Source organism: Centrocercus urophasianus, unplaced genomic scaffold (genome assembly GCF_019232065.1).
Source record: "Centrocercus urophasianus isolate 14NV4802_14NV808 unplaced genomic scaffold, USGS_Curo_1.0 seq_15, whole genome shotgun sequence".
In the NCBI taxonomy this organism is placed as follows: domain Eukaryota; kingdom Metazoa; phylum Chordata; class Aves; order Galliformes; family Phasianidae; genus Centrocercus; species Centrocercus urophasianus.
The window spans coordinates 11023956-11046328 of NW_024884697.1; the positions used below are offsets into that span (position 1 = coordinate 11023956).

The 22373-nt window shown below is 44.2% G+C and overlaps 1 protein-coding gene across 2 annotated transcripts in view; it reads right to left on the minus strand.

The window, feature by feature from the left end:
- PTPN12 (protein tyrosine phosphatase non-receptor type 12) overlaps nucleotides 1–16953 on the minus strand; it is a 69359-nt gene extending 52406 nt beyond the window's left edge. The window contains exon 1 of one of the 2 annotated variants that reach the window (XM_042815396.1): nucleotides 16815–16953. In XM_042815396.1, coding sequence (XP_042671330.1) covers nucleotides 16815–16913 — 99 coding nt within the window. In that variant the 5' untranslated portion in view covers nucleotides 16914–16953. Of the gene's footprint in view, nucleotides 1–5810; nucleotides 5890–16814 lie in introns of those variants that run through there. The other variant, XM_042815397.1, reaches the window with a different exon arrangement.
- Between the last annotated feature and the right edge of the window lie 5420 nt (nucleotides 16954–22373).

Sequence of the window (22373 nt, forward strand, 5' to 3'; positions counted from 1 at the left end):
CTTGGGCAGAGGAAACACTGGAAGCCAACGAAAAGAAGGCGACCTACAGTTCCTGCTCATCAGCTCAATTGTTAAGAGGAAATCCTTACAAAGCATCCCCTACGGTGACCTGTGCCCCCACTGAAGCAGCAGCAGCAAAAGTAATATTTGTGGCTGTCACACAGAACAATAACACAGCCCTGGTCCCAAGGTTCAGCCAAAAAAGCACTTACTCCTATGAATCAGTTTTGTTCCATCAACTCAATCAGATTATTGGAATAGTACACACTGAAACTGAACCATTTACTGAGAACTGTCTCTGCAGAGCTCCTTGCTGCAAAACCGAAGTCTCAAAACCATCAAGACAGACTCAAAATCGTTGCTTTCCAAAGGACGTATCTGTGGAGGGACACAAAGAACAAATGGGGGCCTGGGGCATCTCTCTTATGGGGAAAGGCTGAGAGACCTGGGGCTGTTCAGCCTGGAGAAGAGAAGGCTGGGGGTGGAGACAGATCTCATCAATGCTTACAAATAGCTAACGGGCAGGAGGCAAGTGGATGAGGCCAGGCTCTTTTCAGTGATGTGCAGTAACAGAACAAGATGCAATGGGCAAAAACTGCAACTCAGTAAATTCCACACAAATGTAATGAAAAAACTCCTGTGAGGGTGCCAGAGCACTGAAATACATGACCAGAGAGGTTGTGGAGTCTTCTTCCATGGAGATATTTGAGACCTACTTAGACATTTTCCTGTGTGATCTACTGTCTCAGGAACCTGCTTTAGCACAGGTTGGACTAGATATCTCCAGTGGCCCCTTCCAACCCCTAGGATTATGAGGAGATTTTGAAGATCATGAGCTGCTTCAGAGAACACAATGGAGGAAACGTGCATATCAAAAGATACGAAGGCACTCAGAATCGGCGATAGAAAGGCTGCACTTCTGCTTCCCAGTTCTTAACAAAAAAAAAAAAGTAACCAAAGTTCACGAAAGCTAAACCAACACACAGAACACTTTTGGACCAAAAAAAAAAAAAAAAGAAAGAAAGAAAAGAATAGTACTTCTCTAAGCCTAAATGAAGCCAGGCCTAAAGGCTTAGGCTCAGAAGCAATAGATTAAATGCTCATAGCAGAGTGAAGTTCTCTGTAATAGACATAGAAACACCACACCCACAGAGGGAGAGAGCAGAAGTCAAAGTTCAGACACATGTGCCTGCTGCAGGAAGAAAGGGTGGGTGAGTGCTTCTATGAGTTTGAACTAAACCTAGATACTCATAAAAACTGTATGTGTGAGCCTAGGAGAACACCAATATAAAAGGAATCTTCTGCTCTGGATTGATTGGGAAACTAATGACAACAGGGGAACTGACAAGGGACTGACAGGCCAAAGGGGAAGAAGCTTCAGTACAAAAGCAGAGGCAAGCAAGGTTGGTTAAGGTCTGAAGGGAAGTCAAGCTGAGACTCTGTAACATACATGAGCACAGCTGGGACTGCATAAGATCTCCGTTATTAAGGAACCAATCACAACACTGACAGCAAGCACAAGAAACGTGGTAGTTCTCATGAAGGAGACAGGGAAGGCTATGAAGCTTAGAAAACAAGACATTCATTTTAGAACCATAACACGTGCCAAATTAGAAAGTACCCAATGAGTCACAAAATACAGATTTCTCTCTTTTTTAAAGGAATCACAGCAGTTTCCCAGACACACCTCTCACTCAGTCTCCCAGCAGGAAAGCCATCCGGGTCTGTGCTCGAGCAGGTGCAGCACCTGGCTGAAGTCACAGCCAGAAGAACCACTGGCACTGATATGTCCTTGCCAGACAGGCAAAGCACATTCACCACAACTTTTTCCTTTAAAATGGGAACTAAAAAAAAATAAAAAAGAGGAAGTAGAACAAAAAGAAATTACACAGCGGTAAAAGAGTAAAGCATTTATAAGTAAGGCAAGGATGGGCTGTGAAGCAGTATCAGTGCAGGAACTCAACGTGCCCTGAGAGAAATGGGGAGGATGACTTTTTTCCTTTTTGTCTCTCTCATTATCCACTAGTCAGAATAAAGAAATAAGGCATTAGGCTGGAACATATTATGACATTTTTTAATATTCTGAAAGAAACCCTATAATATGTTAAGGTTCTAAAATTCATCTAAATCATCTTTCTCCCCAGTTAAGAATATATCTGCTGCATTATGTGACATTGTGCTTTCCTGGCAGCTTTACACCATCTCCTCCATGTTCCTGCTCTGTCCCAAGTATCATGGCTGCCATCAGACAGTCTTCACATCACTTCAGCTGTTCATTCCTTCATGTTTTTAAGAAACCACATCTCCTACAAACTCACATTTGCCTGAGCAAGTCTTCAGTAGTTTTACCTCTTGGCTCACAGGCTGAGAATACAAAGGAACCTCTCAACTGTGCTCAGTAAGGAAATAATGTCAGGCTTTTCTACCCTTGTGCACACATATACAATGAGAACACTCTGCTTGCTGTTCTGTCTTTGTCCAAAGTTAATTATTTTGATAATTTAAATGAACAAGTGGCCCACTAAAGCAATAACAGCAATAAGGACAGCATCCCAACCAAGTCCCAAGTCCAACAACATTTCCTACAAGTTTTATTTATGCTGTACCTGCATCTATTTCCTTTCTGATTTAATAATTAGTAAGTTAGAATTAATAATTCTGTATTAAGTATTTAAACACTATGAAAACCCTGTGAATCACAAACACTAATGGATTAATGGGATTTGATACAACTCTTCAGTTTCTTTAGACATTATCAAAAATATAAGATCGCAAAAGCAGATTCTAGGCCTTTACATTTCATAGGCAAATTACAGCTATAACACCTGAAAGAAAGTAAATATTTTGTGTTCAATTCTTATGGCTCAGTTCAGACTTAGGCGAAGTTTCATCTGGCTACAGCTGGAAGTGCCCAGTGTGCACTCATCTGCCGTTTTCCATGGTAGATTAGGGGAGCTAACACATGCAATCCAGGGAAGAACAGTTTTTGGTTATCAATATGATTCTAAAATGTGGACATAGGTATATTTTACTTCTGCAGTTCTGGAGGTGTTAAAGCTTGTAGTGAGCCATGCTGCTTCTTCAAGACTGCCAACCCCCTTCACAATCAATGAACTGCCATTAGAATGGAGCTCCATCCCCACCAGCTGCAGACAAAGGGCAGTCTGACTGCTTTTACTGTCTGGGAAGCAACAGTTAACACAAGGAACAACAGCTTCTTATACAGTCAATTTATTGTTTTCATATCAATCACTTCACAGTCGCCCCAATTTAAATATTTTCTTAGACTTCTCTTTCAGTTCTCTTTTCTTTCATCTTCTTTTCCTAAGCCACTAATCTCCTTTATTGCAATTCCTTCCCCATATTAGACCAAAGGCTGTCCTTACAGTAACTCGTTACTGACACTGGCTGCAGCCCACAGTTGCCCATCTAAGAGCAGGAAAGTTGCTCAATACTAAATGCCTCTTCACTGTTTACAGACACACTTCAACAAACTCTGAGACTGTGCTACAGCTGTGGTAAAATCCACATTCTCATACTGGAGAAACAGAAGATAAAGACAGAATTAGCAAGGTGACTCGGTGAGAAGCTCTGACTGCCAACAAATCAGAAGAGACACGGGGAGATTAGCATTACAAAGCTCATTGTCTGCAGAAACCGGAGCTATGCCTTATTTGATGGTAAAACCCCGGTGACAATTCCTGGCACAAACACAGCTTGTTCATTTTTGCTGCCTGTTTCACTCAGCATTACACGAAGTGCTCTCCCTGCAGCCAGAGGGATCGCAGCCCACTAACCTGTGTGCACCCTCCTGACACCACGTCATCCCCACAGGGAACCTCCTGCTTTTGAGCATCTTCCTCCTGAAACTTCTTACTGCTTATTTCTCTTCAACTCTTTGAAAGGGTTGATAACTGCAGGACAAGGGGAAATGGTTTTAAGTTGAGGGAGGGAAGATTTAGGTTGGATGTCAGCAGGAAATTCTTTCCAGAGAGAGTGGTGAGGTACTGGAACAGGCTGCACAGAGACGTTGTGGATGCCCCATCCCTGGAGGTGTTCAAGGCCAGGTTGGATGGGGCCCTGGGCAGCCTGGTCTGGTATTAAATGGGGAGGCTGGCGATCCTGCATGTGACAGGGGGGTTGGAGATTCATGATCCCTGAGGTCTCTTCCAACCCTGGCCATTCTGTGATTCTGTGAGTCTCCATCAAAATAGGTTTTTTACCTCTCTCAAGAAGGGATTTGGTTTATAGCATCTTACCAAGTATAGCTTTCAAAGTAGAGAATTGACACTTAACTACTTTAAGGTAATGGAAAAGCACCGGTCATGGTTCTTCAGAGTGACAAAACAAGCAGATGAAGCACAGCAAGAGAGGAAAGTTGCATTATGAAGTTACTTCCTCGGAACAGATCTGTCAAAGCTACACAGGGAAGAGGTAGATAAGAGAGAACAAAGTCTGAAATGTTAGAGTAAGGTAGGAGATAGCAGAAGTGAATGAGTTTGGATTTTCATGTAACATTAAAAAAGAACTGAGAAAGTGAGGCACAGTACTGAATAACTTCAGTGGAACACGTTGTACTGCTATTTACATCCACAAAAATTATTTGACTTGCTTTTCAGTGTGGAAACAGGTATGTCTTATGTCAGCAAAAAAATCAACTTCTAAAATTCTGAAGCTCTCATTGCCTACTACAACACTTCTAGCAAGGAAATAGGCCAGGAACTGTGTGCAGTTTACACTGGGGTGAGACATGTTCCTTTCCCAATATAATGGCATCCAGCACTCAATAAAAGATACTATTTTAACCAAGTACGACACATACCCAGTTTCTCAGTCTTTCTTTCCCTCAGTGGACATGGCAGCATTCCAAACAAAATCAATAGCTTTAATATACCTCAGTTTAATTCCAACAGTCAGTTAAGCTGAGCCTTGCAGCAACATCTGCTTTAGTTTCACTTGTAGGAACAGCAGCATTTTCCTAAAGCTTTGGCACCTTTAATCATTGCATGGTGCCTTCCCTCGAAGGCTTCCTTCCCCTAATTCTGTTCCTAGCATTGCACATCAGTATTCCAGTGAGCAACAAGAATGGCTATTAATGCTAATGAGTCCAGACAGGAATACACATTTGTCCTTAAGAGACAGTAAGGGCATGACAAGCAATAGGATGAGATGCGCAGCATTACTGCCTCCTGACTTTGAAATGCCAACTACAGACACATCTACACTACAGTCACCTGCCTTCAGTTCATTCAATCCATAATAATTTGTATAAACCTAAAGCTTGTTCTGAAGTTTCTCAGCTATAGGAAGATAAAGATGAGGACAGGCATATTGTTCACACGATTTTCCACTCCCTCCTTCCACTCAGCATTCCCAAAGAAGTAAAAAACTGATGGTTTAAAAATCAAGAAGCCATTCCAGAAATACAGTGCTAAGGATAATAGTAGTAAAGGGGAAGGGAGAAAAGAAGCATTCAGAAGCAGACTGGAAATAAAATATCCAAGATGGATCGCTGTTGATATGTGCTCAATCAAATACACATGTTGCAATTTGCATAAGATCTGAAACAAGTACTAAGCCCAGTGGAAAACTACACACTTGAGGGGGATAATTCAACTACTAGCTGACAATTGTAGAATTCCTAAAGGGTACTGTGTTTATGCAGTGCTCAGAAGAGATCCAACAAGCTCAAGACAAATCAAGAGACAGCAGCAGACGAATGCAGAAGGAAGCCCACAAGTGCACGCATTTCTTCTAGCTTGCAAATGCCTGCGGAGGTTTTTGAAGGACACGTACTGTAACATACACACCTTGCACCAGTGAAGTTCCCCAACAGTTGTTTCTTCTCGAGCCCAGTTCACAAGCTTAAAGGTTTGATGTACTTTCCACTCAGTATGACACTTGTATACACATTAAGCTGGCCTAAGACGGGAAGTGAAGAGTTGTGATCTCTCCAAACAAATCTTCAGTACCAGCATATAAAAGCAGTGAGATGAATTCCTACGAAGAGAGCATTTTATGTTCTCAGTTGCTGCCTGTTGACATTAAATTCCAGAACCACACTAGCAGGAATCTGTTATGTTAACAGGGGAAGAAAAAAAAAAAAAAAAAAAATCAGATCTTTAAAGTAAATATTGTCTATTCTGTGACTGTCACTCCTCTTGGAATAGGCCACAAGGAACAACAGCTGGAAAATGCACACAATCAGCAAGATCCAGTGAGTTCACCACTTCAGGACTCAGTTCTGGAGATTTAAAAGCAGGAGTACTTCAGCAACCCCACAACATCTAAAGGACTCAGCCATGAAATGCGAGAATAGGATTCTCTTCTGCATCTGCTTTCTCAAACTAGCTCCAGTGATTCCCTGACGTGCCCTACAAGATCCTCCCATCAAACTCGATATGCTGCTATTTACCTCCGCAGTACCATCAGTATCTCTGAAATACGTCAGTTCATCACTTCGTTATATCCTTGACTGAATTATCTTTTTACTTGCCTACTATTTTCCCTCAATTCCAAGCATGTCCTGGCCTGATGTACATTTAACGTCTGGAAGTTATCTTCACCACTAAAGAGCAAAAAATACAATTACCAAGGTTGTTGGGTTTTTTATTTATTTATTTATTTTATTTTATTTTTTTATTTTTTAATATGCACACATTTTTCACTGGATGGTCACACTGCCTTACCTTACCAGACACGGAACATTTTTTTTTCTATGAATACAGGAAGGGAAGCTTATTATGTATGCTATAAGACTGTACAAACAGGATGCTGGCTTCGTTTTCACACAATCACCCATTTACACAGTGCAATGCTTTTTTAAGTGCTGCACCAGGAGGATGTGTTGCTATAGCTTTGCACCAAAAGTACCATCGCGTTTAACAACCTATACGTGGCCAGAGCCATGCTCTCATGCAGGGCAGATGTAGTGAAACTCACCACCACTGGTACTAGCAAGCAATTTTAGCATTAAATATTTCCCATTAGGAAATGGCAGTCTATAAACAACACTGTTAATGGTCTCCCGATTCAAATCATTTATTTACAGGCTACAGATTGATGGAATTAGTGAAAAATAAAAATACAAGTAGGCTTCCCTCAGCCACAGTTTGATGTATTCAGGTTTCTACCTGTTCTCTTCAGATAGAAAAAACAGTAAGTTGAAGTTCTAGGCAACTTGCAGTCTGCATTTTCGCTGTAACTAAATTTTAAAAGATCGTTTAAAGGCTAAATTTCATCATTTGATGAAAATGCTTAAAAAGTGTTTCCTAAACTGGTGCCAGACAACTGGTGCAACATTTCTACAGAACAGTAGAGCAATTTTATGATAATTCCCACAGCAGTTCTGTGGAACAGCCTTTGAAAAACTTCTTCCATTTGTAAAGAAAAATATAAAAACATTGAGAATGCAGATTTGTGAGCAACTTTTGTAAAGCCTGACGTCCAGCTTAAGGACAACTTACCCTGAGCACCGAGTTTAGAAAACACACTGGTGTCCAAAGGTTTAAGTGCAAAGCCCCGATGTTAAGAATTTCATTGCAAAAATCAGTTAAAGAAAGCAAAGTAAGTAATATTTCCCCTTCTAGGCCTACACTTCATGAACTGGAAGGAACAGAAAAGTACAGTGTCCATAAAAAACAGAACATTTCTTCGTGAACAATCAACTCCAGTGAGTGCTTGAAGCACAAGATCCTTCCACCTGCCTACAAACGGTCATTTTTCTCCATTACCATTTACACTCAGTTACGTTGATGCCACGTCACAGGAAACAAATTAAAATTAGTTTTACACCTTAGTTTGGTCATTAAGAAAACCAACAAGGTACCTTTGTGTGTTACATTGCTAAAAATGGAAGTCTCAGACAAAAAGTGAACGACAAAACAGTCAGTGATCTGGGGAGGCTCACCATATCTGAAAGATTATTTCCTTCCTTTCACAGTTTGGGCAATAGGGGTGCTGCCCTGGAGGCAATTTATAATGAATTCATTTCTGTAGGAATTCCCAGGTTCTTGAAGCAGATAAGCTAACCTACATATTTCCTTCCCTCCAGAATAGGTTTTCATTTTCCAGCTTTATTTTGAGTTAAATGATCCCACTGAGTACTCCTTCTGGACAGCTGTATTCATTTCAATTAACAGTTACCTATTTGCTAAAATGATCAGAATATATGAGCAGCAACTAATAAAGAAAGCGCAGCTACAACTCACAATTTTGTTTTCTACACAGGAAGGCAAAGACTGACATAGCAAATAAAAAAAGATTTAAAATTGATTTCTACACACAGAAAGGCAGTAAAAAGAAGCTGATTCACTGCAGAAATGCAAAACCTAATATATTTCCCACCACAGAAGCCCATCAACACCTTACAAACCCCAGACATCCCCTATCAAAGTGCAGCACCCTGTGCCCATCACTTGGGTTTGTTTGTTGAGTTTGTTCTTTTAATTATTCAGTTCTGTTCAATAAGGCTGTGCAAATAGTGGGCAACAAACCTAAGAACATCTGTACCAGTAGGATGCTACATGCAAGTGCCATACGTGCTACCAGGAGACTGAGTGCATTGGGAAAAGACACTATTCCCTCACAGGGTTATGCATTAGGAAGTCAAATACAGTCCAACAAGAAGTAAAACATTTAGGACAGAGTGGAAGACCACTCATGCTTCTCAGGAGCTGCGCAGCTCCCACAGCAATCAGTCACTTCACCATGATGTGTAATACACGCTGGCAAGTCCCTCGAGCACTTATGGACAGGAAAGTCATATAACATCCTTCGAAATGGGGACCCAGACAGCCATCTTTATCATGTACCATCATGGCATAATAACATAAATGATAGACATATAGACTATTAAAAAAAGCAACCAAACAATGGAAGAAGTTCACTATTCCAGACCAGCAAGCCCCCCCAAAGCTCTCAGAGATGGTCAGCAGCTTGGAACCACGCCTACTGGGCTCTGAAGTGCAACCAGACCTGCATGGACCAGAACCTACAGCTGCAGCTCTCTGGCTCAGCAGAAGAAACCGGCTTCTCATCCACACTATCCACCCAGCAGCAGATAAGATACAGAGCACATCTCTGCTATCGTTGCTTACGGCCCATCCTCAACAAAAGCACAAAGCAGAGGCCATGTCAATTGTATGCCACACTTCATTTTCAGCCTCCCATTGACTCTCCCTGCTTAGTTTAGTCTAAAATAAGAAGTTTCAGCCACTCGTTCCTGTTGCAGTCCTGCTGCACAACAGAGAGACAGTCAGTACCTCTCCAGAACCAAAACAAGCGCTGCTCTTAATCTCACTGATCCATGCAGAAGCCGCTCTTCCTGCGATCACAAAGGGTACAAAACATCTGTGTGTTCTTAGATAAAAACAAAAAGCAGATGTCATCCACACGAGCCAGTAGGAATGACAAGGCAATAAGACAGACTCACTACACAAATGCAGCAAGATGCAAAACCATTTGAGAGAACACCACTGAACACCGACCTTAGAGAAATAAACAAAACCGGCTGGGACTGACACGACTACATAAGAAGGGAGTTAATGAAAGACAAGTTTGTTTAAAATTTACAAGTTCAAAATTGTAACTAAATAAGAGATGAAAGTAGTGCATATGTTCTTTAAAGCAGTATGGCTTTAACTAAACTAATTACCCCTGGGGAGCTTTCCAGTCCATCACTTTAGACAACAAAACTGGTAACTGAGACTTCTTGCCCAAAACTAATACATTTCAGTCATGTTTAACAATCAAGGCCTGCCCTCCAACATACACAGGAGTAAGGGAATAGCCCTTCCCCTAAAAAAGGAAGAAATCCAAGTTAACATGGATAAGCTTATGATCACTTAGCAACTGTGTTAGAAAGTCTGTGATAGCAACCTAAACATTGAACAAGGCAACTAATCCATACAGCACTTACTACCTTCACTCTCCTGATTTAGTTGCCCATGGCACATTAATAACGCTCACTGATTTGATTGTTTTTATTAGATTAAGGGAGTTCAGAAGTAAAATAAATAAAACAAGTAAGTGTCAGGAGCATAATGGCAGAACTTCCTTCAGAACTGCTGATGCTTCCTTCTAGAAATCCTAATGAATGAAACTTATCTTTATTTGCTTTCGCACTTTTAATCTCACGGACCTCTCAGTCCACCAGAAAACATCATTCATAGCTTCAATCCTCTTACAATAGCTGTTTCTTCTCACTGGGGTCAGTAGCTACATCAGCTAGCTACTTTTTACTTGTTTTTTAAGCTGCTAAGTCAATTCTTCCAAACTTTCCTTTCAAAATGCAATTCTGTTACAGCAACATTACCTATAAGCATTACCACAAATTGATTATCAGCTTCTTAAGAAATGAAAATATCCATTTGTAGCAAGACAAAAATTGGGTCACCCAAACTAGGTCATCCATTTATACCTCCTATTTAGGATCTTCAGGGATTTTTTCTATATCATCTTTTTTAGAACATAACTCCTAAGACAGCTAAAGCTGATGGCAGAAGCGAAGATAGAAGAGGCCCTCCAAGATACAAGCTGTAACTTTCCTCTGCAAGTCTCACGTGATTTAATCATTCTGATACCATTACTCAAAGACACTTCAAAACAACGGCTCCCAACTCAGAACAATGGTCCTTCACTGCCCTCTCTCCCTCCTCATCTTTTGAGGAACTTGTTTTCCTAGCAGAGCTCCTCATTAACTCTTGTACTGCCTCAGTGGCACCGGGCCAGAGCAGTGCAGCCACAGCTCCAGTTCTGGATCCAAACCCCTGCAGCTGGATCAGCATGCTCTCCTTCCAGGAACATATTCTGACCAAATCTCATGTTTGCTCATGAGATGACCTTACACTGTCAAGTTCTTATTCAGACAAAGCAGGGAAACCAGGAGCTTAGCCTCTTTGCGACATCCCCATGCTAGTTAGCAGAAATAGAACTGAATATCCATTCTTCACTTAAAGAAAATCCTGCACTTCCCAAAAGCACCAAGAGCTTTTGCACTACTCAATTCATTTATGCTCCACTCAGTTCCACAAATGACCTTCAATGCCTCGCCCTAAAGAAAGTGTTTCAGAAAATCAAGAAGAAAATTGTCATCTATCCTCTGCTTTCAGTTCTACCACATGTACTCGTGTTGCTGCTCCCAGCACTAAAAATGCATTGCTATTTTCTCTAGGCCAAAGCTTCCTACATACTAAACATATCCTCAGCACACAACCCACAAATTTTAAATAGTAACAGTGAAGAAAATCAAACAATTCCTATTTACTACAGATTAATGGCTTTCAGATTAATCCTAAAAGTTTTGGATTTTCGTTGCATTTCTATTAACAAATATGCATTAAATAAGCAGATATTCAGATTAACCTTTCCTTGCCTGCAGAGCTGCTATCTTCTATTTAACAACAATTCCACACAGGAAAAATAGCCTGAACACATCACAGTTTTAAGGTAAATTGTGCATACCTCAAAACAAGAAACTGTTTCTACAGCAATCACACATATGCAGAAATATACAGACGTGTACCAATATGTACAGACGTGTACATATGGGGCTGTGCAGAGCTCCAGATTAGAATGCAGTGCAGATGAACTATGGTGCTCTCAGACCTCCATCTCTCTCAACATCTGCCTATATAGGAAGCATGTATCTGTGCATACCTGCTTACACCAAAAGACTGTAGGATTGAGATGCGAATAAAAGCTAAGTACCTGACATGCCATTTACATTACTTGGGGTGCATGCCAGGAAGTGCAACGATGAGACTATCATATGTTCCTCCTGGGCATTTTTACAGTATCCAAAGGCCATACACAAACCTTCAGTACATAAAGCAGGAGAGAAAATAAGTTCTCTGACAAAACCCAGAGTATTGCCCAATCAAGTTGTTTAAGTTTCATTTGCTTGAAAGGACTACTGCAATTTTAGTTTGCAAGATCTTATATCCCAGAGTCTCTATAGGAGCTTTGTGGTTGTATTCAGCCACCCCTACGAGAGCTCAGAATGGCATCTTTGAAACAACAGGAGAAGCACTCAGAACAGGACAAAGCTGTCAGTTTCATGGCGTTCACAAAACATTGTATTTCATATAACATCTCCAGAAGAGCAGTTCCCAAAATTCCAGAAGCCTCTGAAGCTGAGGGTGACTGCAGTGACCATGCAGTCATACTGCTCCAAGCAGAAGTATTGCACAGCAAGGAAGCTCTGGGAATGGCGTGCATGACTTACCACTGCTCACAAGGAAGCAATCTGCTCCCCCCACGCCCCAGATCAAATTAACAGCATTAACTGAAACACGGTTAGCAGGAATAAAGCTTCAAGAATATGTTAACACTCCATGCAAAGCCTCACGTGGGAGACAAAACAGAACAGCCACTTTCATCATGAGCCAGTGGTCTGCAACCTACTGACATCTGTAAGAGCAGAGCTGCTTCTGACACATCTGTGTACTTATGGGCACGTTCTCCAAGGCCAACATCTGTCTATCACAATTACAGGAAGACAAACGCTCAGAATTGTTGATGTTTCCCCAAAAGCCCCCAGTTTACATGAATTTCCTACCAACCTGTACTTATATGAAGTAAAATTTGCCTCAGTCTTCTTTAAAAAACAAGCAAGCACTTTAGAAATTAAAACTTCAGAGGCCAGTGGGCTCAGTGGACTCCAACCAAGTGTTTCCCTGGTTTAACCAGAGCAGATACAAACTGCTCCTCTTAAAAAGCCACTGTGCTTTCTGTAATGTATGTGGCGAAGTGGAGAGCTCATGCTTCAAACTGTGTTTTAAGCATGAAACTCATCCAGTAAGTAAACACTACAAAACATCACATCCAGAAGTATCTGTACACTTCATTTTTTTAAGAGCACATAAAAGTAATTGATAATGTGTTCTGGAGACACATGACTCTTAGCCCTTTCTGCTAATTTTCCTTATTACACATCTTCTAAAACAATTATATTCACAGGTACTCCAGAGGTACATTAGTGGTATTTCAAATAGGGAAGTTCACAAATGCACATCAGTGTACAGACACGCTTTTAAGAAGGGTGTTCCCTAAGTGCTATGGTTGAATGTGTTGTCCTCTCTTTGATGGCATATTAGATTGCACAAGAATTAGGAAAAAAAAAAAATAAATAAAATCAATGGCACTCTTATTATCAGTTTGTGGGCTATTACTGTGTAATTGAGTCGTCCTGATCAGTAACTTAGAACAGCCAGGATTGTCATTCCACTGTTGGTAGTCTCAGCTATTTCTGAGGTGATGCAATTTCCTCAGAAGTAAATAACATCCCACCTCCTCTTTTTTCCATGAAGTAATGAGAGAGCAGGATCTAAAACTGAACTACATCAAAAAAAAAGAGACAGGAGATTAGGAGGGACACCTACACTATAAAAAAAAAAAAAACCTCTTTATCTAATTCAAATGAATAAGTTGTTCAAGATCCCTCTTGTACTTTAGAAAACAGCACATCAAGTTCTACAATATCTCCAAACCCAGAAGTCTGAGCTCTGATGGACTGAACAGAAGACAGGAGGCAATGCTCACCTGTATGAATTAATTACCAGCGTTCTCTTGAACAAAAGGTGTAAAGACAACCTGAGACCCAGTAACTCTCTGCAAAATCATTAAGCAATATCATTAGCAGTATTTAGACTGATGATCCAAGGGAGGATGGTCTTGATAGCACTGTCTCCAAAAAGCTGAGTCTCCTACATGGTACCCAGTGCAAAAAGCAGAAAGATTCAGCCACTCTCTGTGTTCCGTGAGAACAGGTTAATCAGGGATATAACCCAAATATTGTCAAATAGATATATACTGCAAAGCATTTGTAAAGCATTATCTCAAAAAATCAAATGCTATTTCATCACTCATTTCTCCCACATTACAATGGCGACCTACATCAGAGAAATGACAGCATGACAGCAGCAGAACACTCCTGCTTAAAATTTGACATAAGAAAAATAAATGTAATACCTGTGGACTTACTAAATGAACATCAGCAAAACTGTATTTATTGAAGTTTTCCCAAAAACTAGAGGCTAGGAAAACTATTTTCATTGAGAAAATGTTTGACTTCCAATCCTTGTTTGAGATGAGACATATTCATTGCAGAAAATGAGAATCCAGGCCAGGTGTGTTGTACTCATACAACACAAAGCACTACGAGGAAGCAATCTCCTCTTCTTACCCAGGTATCAGTGTCAGCTTCCGTGTACTGCAAGCACACGAGTGAAAACCTAACCTTGATTACCTGAGGCCTACCTGTCCCTAGAGCCACAGACATTTTGCCCATGGCAAAATGCACTGGCAAGCTTCCACTGCTGTCAGACTCACGCTTCACTTAAACCCAACCGTACACAGCCGTAACACTCAAGAGATCTCCTAATAAAGTCCTGCTTACTTATGAATGCAAAGCAATTAAGATTAAATCCATCTGATCACCAGTAAAAGACAATATCATTTACCTTGTAAGCAGAAATAAATATGCCAGCCCTCCTCCTTCCAAGCAGAGCACGCTCTCAGGGATACCCAGAGCATCACTAAATAGCAGCTGTATTGATCGGCACTTTGGACTTTGAGCCAGACCTAGCAGGTGACTCCAGCCAAACCCAGCCTACCTGATCACAGCTCCAGCATTTTCAGCACCTCCTCCAGAACTCGCTGACACCCATCAGATACATTTAGTTCATTCACTGTGCACTAACCATAATTCTGTAAGCCAATTAGTCAACACTCAAAGGCAATAAAGATGCTACACAAAGAACCACCTTCAGTTGTATTCACCACTATTCCATTCCTATTTTTAGACCCCCTTTTGACTTGGAAATGAAAGGATGAGTAACTGCAATTCCTTTTCTACAAACATGCCATTGCATTGCAGCAACAATACATCCTGCGCTTACATGAGAAAATAACGCTTTCCTCTTCCTCCCCACAGCATCATTGCTAAATCTTAAAGGAAACAGTACAGAAGCCTTTTGCACCCTTCAACTCTCTTCTTTTTCCTCCTCAATCATCTCAGTGAGCACCTAAGCATTGTGCTGCAAAAATAATGAATACATATATAAATAATCCCAACAGCACAACAACAACCACAAGCTGAGGATGATCTGAGTGAAAATAATCAGTAACTGTGATTCTCATCACCACAGTAACCTTTATCTTCTCTGATACATGCAGGTGAATGCTGAGACTAACATGAGTATTCACACCAAGGAACAGCATCTTGGTTTCCTGGTTCTCCTATAATTTATTATGCAGAAATAAAACAAGAAAGTTTGAAATAGAAGAAAAAACATTTTAGATGTAACCCATCTCAGGGACGTTGCTTGGGCATTTAATGCTATTTCAGGTAATACACCTTTATCTTGAAATGCCTTAAAGCTGGTTTCTGAGCTCCTTTTTCCTCATGTTTCCTTTCTAGCAGTACTTGGTGCTCCATGTGAGCAATAGGAAAGCTTAGGGCCGGGCTATTCAAGTGAAAGCAAAATAAACGTGGCATTGGAAACAAAATCGACTTTTCCGCAGAGGTGTCACTACGTAGAAGAAAGGATGGCACAACTGTTTGTGCAGTAAGGAAGCTCAGGCATTAGGCTGCGGATCAGCTTTGAGACGGCAGAAGCAGATTACAGATGTAACGCAGACAGCGCCTAGCAGAAAGGCCGCCAGAGCCCCGGCATCCTGCACCGCCCTTCCCATAAAGCGCATCCAGCCCATGCGAACGAGGCAGAGCGAAGAGCACGGCGCGAGGAGTCGGGCGGCGTCCGACGGCAACGACACTGAAACCATCACTTAAACGACGGGGTTCTGCCAAAGCATTTAGCCCTCATATCGCGCCGCGGCGACGCTGTGCCAAGCTGAGCCCAGCGGCACGGCCCCAGCCCTGGTGCCGCTCCCCCCATTCCCGCCCCCCCCCACCCCCCCCGTTTCCCACAGCCGCGCACTTCCCGACGCGGCCCCGCCAGCCGCTTCCCACGGGCCCCCGCCCGGCGCTGCCCTCCGCCCCGCGCTCCCACCGCCCGCTCTTGCGCAACATCCGCGGCCCCTCCCGCCGCCGCGGCGCGATGCGGGGCTGACGGCTGCGGATGGCCGGCGACTCGGGGTCAGCCCAAACGCGGGCGGATAAAGACGGAGCGAGAGGCGGAGATGCGCGCACGCGGCGCTCGCCTTCACCTCCGCGACGGGTCACGGCGCGTTTTGGCATTGTTTGAACAATGCTGAGAGGTGTCAGCGCCGCGGCCGGCAGCCCGAGCTGATCGCCTCCAGCCCTTTAACAGAACGGGAGGAAAGAGACGGGAAAGGGGCGACTCCCGACGGCTCCCCCCGGCAGACACCGAGCTCGGCCGGGAAGAAAGGAACGGAGCCAGTGGGGGATGGGAGGGAAGGAGGATGGATATCCCCGGGGGAACACCCGGCACGGCTCCGCGGGCGGCACTGCGGCCAGTAGAGACTGGGAGGGCGATCCCCCCGTGACACGGAGCGCGGCGGCCCCGCGCGCAGCGGCCGAGCACTCCCTCCCTCCCCCCCCCCCAACACACAGACACACAGCTCGCTGTCCCTTTATCTGCCGAAGGAAGGAGGGCTGTGTGTGTTAGGGGGGGCGGTCGGACGCTCCCGGTGCCTTTTCCCACAGCCCCGGGGTGGAGAAGCGGGGCAGATCCTGTCGCGGAGCGAACCGAGGCCCCTCCCTGCGCAGCGCGGTGCACGCCGCAGCCGCACGACGCCCGGCAGCCCCGCTCCGGCCGAGGGAGACGGCACGGCCATGGCCCCGACCCCCCCGACCCCCGGCCCGCTCCCCCCGCGCCGCCGCCCCTCACCATGAAGTCGCTGGCGAAGTTGTCCTCCCCGTTGTGGTCCGTGTCCTTCATGGCCTGCACCCGCTTAATGAATTTCCTCAGGATCTCCTCCTGGCTCATCCTGCCCCGCGGCCGCCCCGCCGCGCGGAGCCCCAGCCCCGACCGCCCGCTCTCCGCCTCGAGCCCCTCCGGCCGCCGCGGCCTGCCCGGCCCCGCCTCGTCCCGCGGCCCGCTCGCACGGCTCCCTCCGCTCACGGCCGCCCGGCCGCCTCCCGCATCCTGCCTGCCTCCGCCCGACCCTCCCCAGGCGCCGCCGCCGCCGCAGGGACACGACGAAGTCCCCACCTCCTCCCCCCGCGCAGGCGCGGCGGCCCCCGGCCCGGCCTTCTCCGCCCCCGCCCCTCTCGGAGAAAGCCCCGCCCCCTCCGCGCCCATTGGCTCTCTCTGACGATTTCCTCGTCCTATTGGCTGCCCGGCACGCTCATCAGCGGCCGGGTCGGCCCCCGGAGAGAACCTCGTTCCGCTCTTCGCCTCGCCCCGCGGCGTCGGCCCCTCCCGTTTCCCACGGATGGGCTCTTCCGAAGGGCGCTGCACTGGCGCTGGAAGGGACCACTCGGAAGGCGGGGGAGGGGGGCTGGAAGTCCGGGCGGAGCGGAGCGGCGTTTTCTCTGGCCGGAGTACAATGGGGCGGCGGCGGGCGCCCGCCGTTCCGGGCCGGGCGGTGCTTCGCGGCGTGCCGGGACCCGTAGTCGCGTCGGCGCCGCGGGGAAAGGCTCCGGCACCCGTCCTCATCCCTTCCAACGCTACGGAGGAGAAAGGCCCCGCGGGTGGCAAACCCGAAGCCATGGAAAGGGGCCTCGGGGCCGTGACCGAGGCAGGGCCGGGCGGGCGGCGCCACTGTGGTAAAGGCGGAGCGGCGGGAAGATGGCGGGCGGCGGCAACGGGCCGCTCCGGGCGCCGCGTCCCGCTGCCGCCGATGCGCTCTTCTAACAAAAGTGGCCCCACGTGGGGACGGACCGCTGCCGGAGCTCCCGGGGCGGCGGGAGGGGTCAGCGAGGGGCGGAGCTGAGGCTTTGGGGAGCGGGGAGCGCCCGCTGCGCATCCTGGGGATGCGTCTTCTTGAGGGAGCTGTGCGCGTTCCGGCAGCGTCCGAGAGCCGGCGGGAGGGAAGAACGTTGCTGCCGCCGGGCTTTTACGTGGGGAAGATTATTTACGGTGACGTGTTACTAACCTGAGTTATATCGCGTTTAAAACGCTGCTTCTGCTTTGTGGTGGGCTTCAATAAAAGCAAAAAGGAAGAGTTAACGTTCTGAGTCTCAGTTTTAGAAAGACAACAAACGCTCTCCAGCAGAGAGATTTTGAAGTTAATTCTTTGGGAAGTGTGACTTACTGTGTTTTGAGAATAAAGCTGCTTGGTATTTTCCACTGTATGTACAAATGTATGTCAGTTCTTCATAGGAAAAATTAGTCAGCCTCTTTAAAACGTTGTATTTGTGCCCTGATCACGTATGTAACTTCTGCTGAACCTCACGTTAGCATAGCAAAATAATTTGAAGCGTGTGTACAAAGCCTTATAAAATAATAAATATACAACATTGAGTCTCTTAAAGTACAGTTGTAACCGTGGACAGGTGCAGGGCATGCACTGACATGGTTGATTCTATCCTTTCTAGCAGTGTAATGCCTAAGCTCAGTGTTGAGGAGCGTTGCCTGCTGAAGGCACTCTGCCCCTTGCCCCTTTCCTCGCATGTACCCTGTGGGGCTGTGCCATGAAACCGGCCAGGGAGCTGAGCTGTGATATAATTCCACTGAAAGCTTTTTTTTTTCTTAGGTCATTCAGTTAGCTGTAGCACAGAAACAAGCCTTCATGTTAGCTTGTTTTTCCAGTAGCTATCTAGGGTATTACAGGTTTAGATGACCACTTACTTTCCTAACAATTAGCTAAATGGAGTGTTACCGCCCTCAGCCCATTTCGGTGCCCATTAACTTAACACCAGCTTCCCAGTGAAAGAAAATGTTGAGCTGTGTAGCACTGAACTGTGGCTGCTGTACTTGGACATGTTTCCTTCTGCTGCAGTAGCAGTCATCTCCGGCAGAGGTTGGGAAATGCAGAGGGTTAGTGTTCTTGCACGATTTGCCAGAGGCTACAACCTCCTGTAAAAGGGTTATTTTAAGCAGTTGATGTTCATGGGAACTAACGTATGGCAGATACGAAGATGCATCAAGGAACTGAGGAAGGGAGGCTTGAAGCTCACCCCGCTGCACAGGAACCTCTGTTCCACTGCATGTGAGCACTGGCTGAGCACTGCACATGCACATGGGCTGTCAGTTGTGCTCCTCTTCACATCCCTGGCACCTCTCTCTGTAAGTAAGCTAATCAGTCCTGAAGAGCCACCCAGATGTCTGCTGTTCTTGCTTTAAACCCTCTTTTCCTTCTACTCTGGGCCTTGTTATTCCCCTTCGTTGATAAGGAGCATTACAGGAAAATAAGTAAATAAATAAATAAAGGCATAGCCACAGATAAAAAGAGCACAGAGATCACAGAGATCACGCCAGTGAGCTGTGACTGGTGCCATCTGACAACCTTTTCATGGCACCTTGCTTGATTTCCTTCTGCCTCAGGGAAGGTTGCTGTGTTTGCTCCGCAGTTATCCTGGCAAACCTGATAGCAGTGCCAGATGGCATGTAAATTTAGAAAAGTGGTATCTGGGACAAAGCAACCAATTGATGAAAAGTCTTGAGCATGAGTCTTCACTCATTTATTTACGCAACAGCATTGCAGAAGACTTGATTAGGAGAGAGGGAAAGGTCGTGATTTCTCACGTCATTTTTGCCGCCTATTAATAGGATCCAAATTACCCATCTGGCCTAGTTCATAATTGATATCACAGTGTAATAAACTTATAAGTTATCAAGTGCAACAGTGACCTTTCCTCTGAATTAAGTGATAAGAACACACAGTGTCTCAGGTGTTGTTTAAGTGTGTCACTACCCAAAACAGACTTCTACAAAACAAAGCCATTAGAAATACCTGGGTGGAGACCTCTGCTTTACACTGTTTGCATATGCATGTCTAAGTGTTTCAACCCAACGGCACCAGTTCTACCTAGCTCAGCCCTGCAAATGTTGCACTCATCTATCTCATCTCTTTGCTGTGAGCACAGAGACCTAAACTTTCAGCAGCAGAAGCAATGCTTTAGCAGAGACTTTTGGTCTGAAACTCAAACCGTCTGGGTTAAACCCAGACATCTGACCAATGTAGCATATGTGCATGAGTGTGTATTTGCGTAACTGTAGGAGAGAGGTGGAAAAAGAGAGCACGACACAAGCTGCATTACTCACACTATAAACAGAACAGGAAGCTGCAAATAAGATCTGTACAAGTAAATCGGGTTGTCTTAACAACTGTCCTAACAATCCATACAGGTATGTTCTTGGAGGAAGTCAAATGGATCACGCGCAGCCTATCTGCTGTAAATCGTGTTCTGCCTTGCCATGCACTGCTTTGGCTGCCACGAGGAAGGTGTGCATCCAGGTTTGCTGTTCACAGGCAGCTTCCCAGGTTCCCACAAGGTATCTGTGTTGATGAGTGAATGCCTTGTGTCCAGGCTGTGCCTGTACTCAGGTGATGGATGCGAGTTGCAAATCTCCCAGTTCATCAACCCTTGGTTTTCCCAAAGGCTGTGATGCAAAATGGGCTCTTTGAATCTATTTGGCTGCAATGCCAATTTGAGCTCTGGTGTAAACTTGGAGCTATGTTCAGAAAACACTACACTTCTGCACAAATCTGCTTCAGGAAGACATCAAAGAACTGCTTGGAAGGGAGACTGGAAGACCCCTACATGCCAAGTAAGGACATCATCTCCTTTGTCCAGCAAAACAAGATGTTGTCCATGCCCTGCAGTTCAGCATGACTACATTGCAGTGATCACTTCATCACCAATTTCTCCTCCTCCTTTCAAGAATGTTCAGTTTCTCCAATTTCAGCTACCAGTATGAAGTAGCCTATTAGTAATGCTGATGTATTTCTGTAATTATAGCTACATTCTGATTGACATATCTTGTACATGGAATCTCAATCAATTTTATCTGTACTGAGAAACTGAAAAGTTTTTTTTATAGTTGAGGTCATTTGGAGCTATACACTGGAGCTGACACTCACAGGTTGTAAATAACACTCCTGGAATATGCTTTAAGTACAGTTGGCTGAAAGTTTTCTAAAACTGTGGTATTTCAGTGGAAAATGTTGTTCTGTAAAAGTTAAATTTCCCACAGGAAACAATTTTTCCCCAGTTTTTTTTTTCTGCTTTCTGACAAAAACAATGCACTGTAATATTTACAGATGCAGAAATGCCTTTACCATTGAAGACAGCACCATTTGGGATGGGGAACCAACACATGAAAGAAAGAACTGGAACATAGAATATGAATGCCAGGAAGCTGTTCAACAGCTCAAGGGTACACATAAAATGTTAAAGTCCAAATGAAACATTTGTCTTTGATCTGACAAACTAAAAAGCACTGTGTCTCTCCACAAATGTCAAAATGTTTCATGCTGGTTGAAAATAGTTAAGTGAAACATTGAAGAATATCAGCATGAAATACTTATTGTATACTCTGACCCTCAGAACATTTTTGCATTTAGTCACTTGTTTCTGACGAGGATAAAAAAAATCATATCAGGTTTTCTGTCTGAGGCCAATTTACCTTTTAACCACTTAGCCTGTAAGCAAAGAACCAAGCAATGGGAATCCCCGTGGATTCTTAAAGTACTTTGAACACAAAGAAAACCAAGAACATTAAACCTGAGGGAAATGCATTGTAACTTTTGTATACAAGTAAACTGTTTCAGATTTAAACCTGAAGCTAATCGGTTTTTAAATGAGTCATAAAGTCCTGATCTCTTTATAATATGTTCCATCCAAACCAAGTAAGTGCCATGTGACCCTTGAATTTCTTGACATTTGCCTCTGTAACCTTTAGTCAGGTAATGACAGACTCCTATGATTACCTCTGGAAATACTGCTGCTACAATTGGATTTTACTTGGCTTGCTCAGTTTTTAATTATTTGCTTACAGTCTTTACTACAGCTCTTCTGGGATTCATTGCTCAATACTACTAAAACACGTTAAATACAATATTTCTTATACATGTAATAAATATTTTAGATCATAATTACTGACATTCATAACCTGTGCATAATTTGGGTTCCCCTGTAAGTATAACATCCCCCTCCCCCATATGCATGCAGTTTCCACACATAGAACAAACTGTGCTCTTGCTACAGTCCTTATTGTAACAGCATTCGAGTCTAACGTGGTTTTTGACATGCAACTGAAACTAACTACACTAAAATAAGCACATGCATCATGATCATCAGCCTCAGCCTCCACCAGGACCTGTTACAAAAGGAAAGCAGCTGTGCAGTACTGTCCAGACACAGAACTTTTCTGTTTAGCATTTTCAGGTTTTCATATGATTAAAGATGCAACTCTGTTGGCTGAGGTATTTTGATCCTTGCAAATGTAAAATAAAATTAAAAAAAAAAAAAAAAAAAAAAAAAAAAAAAAAAAAAAAAA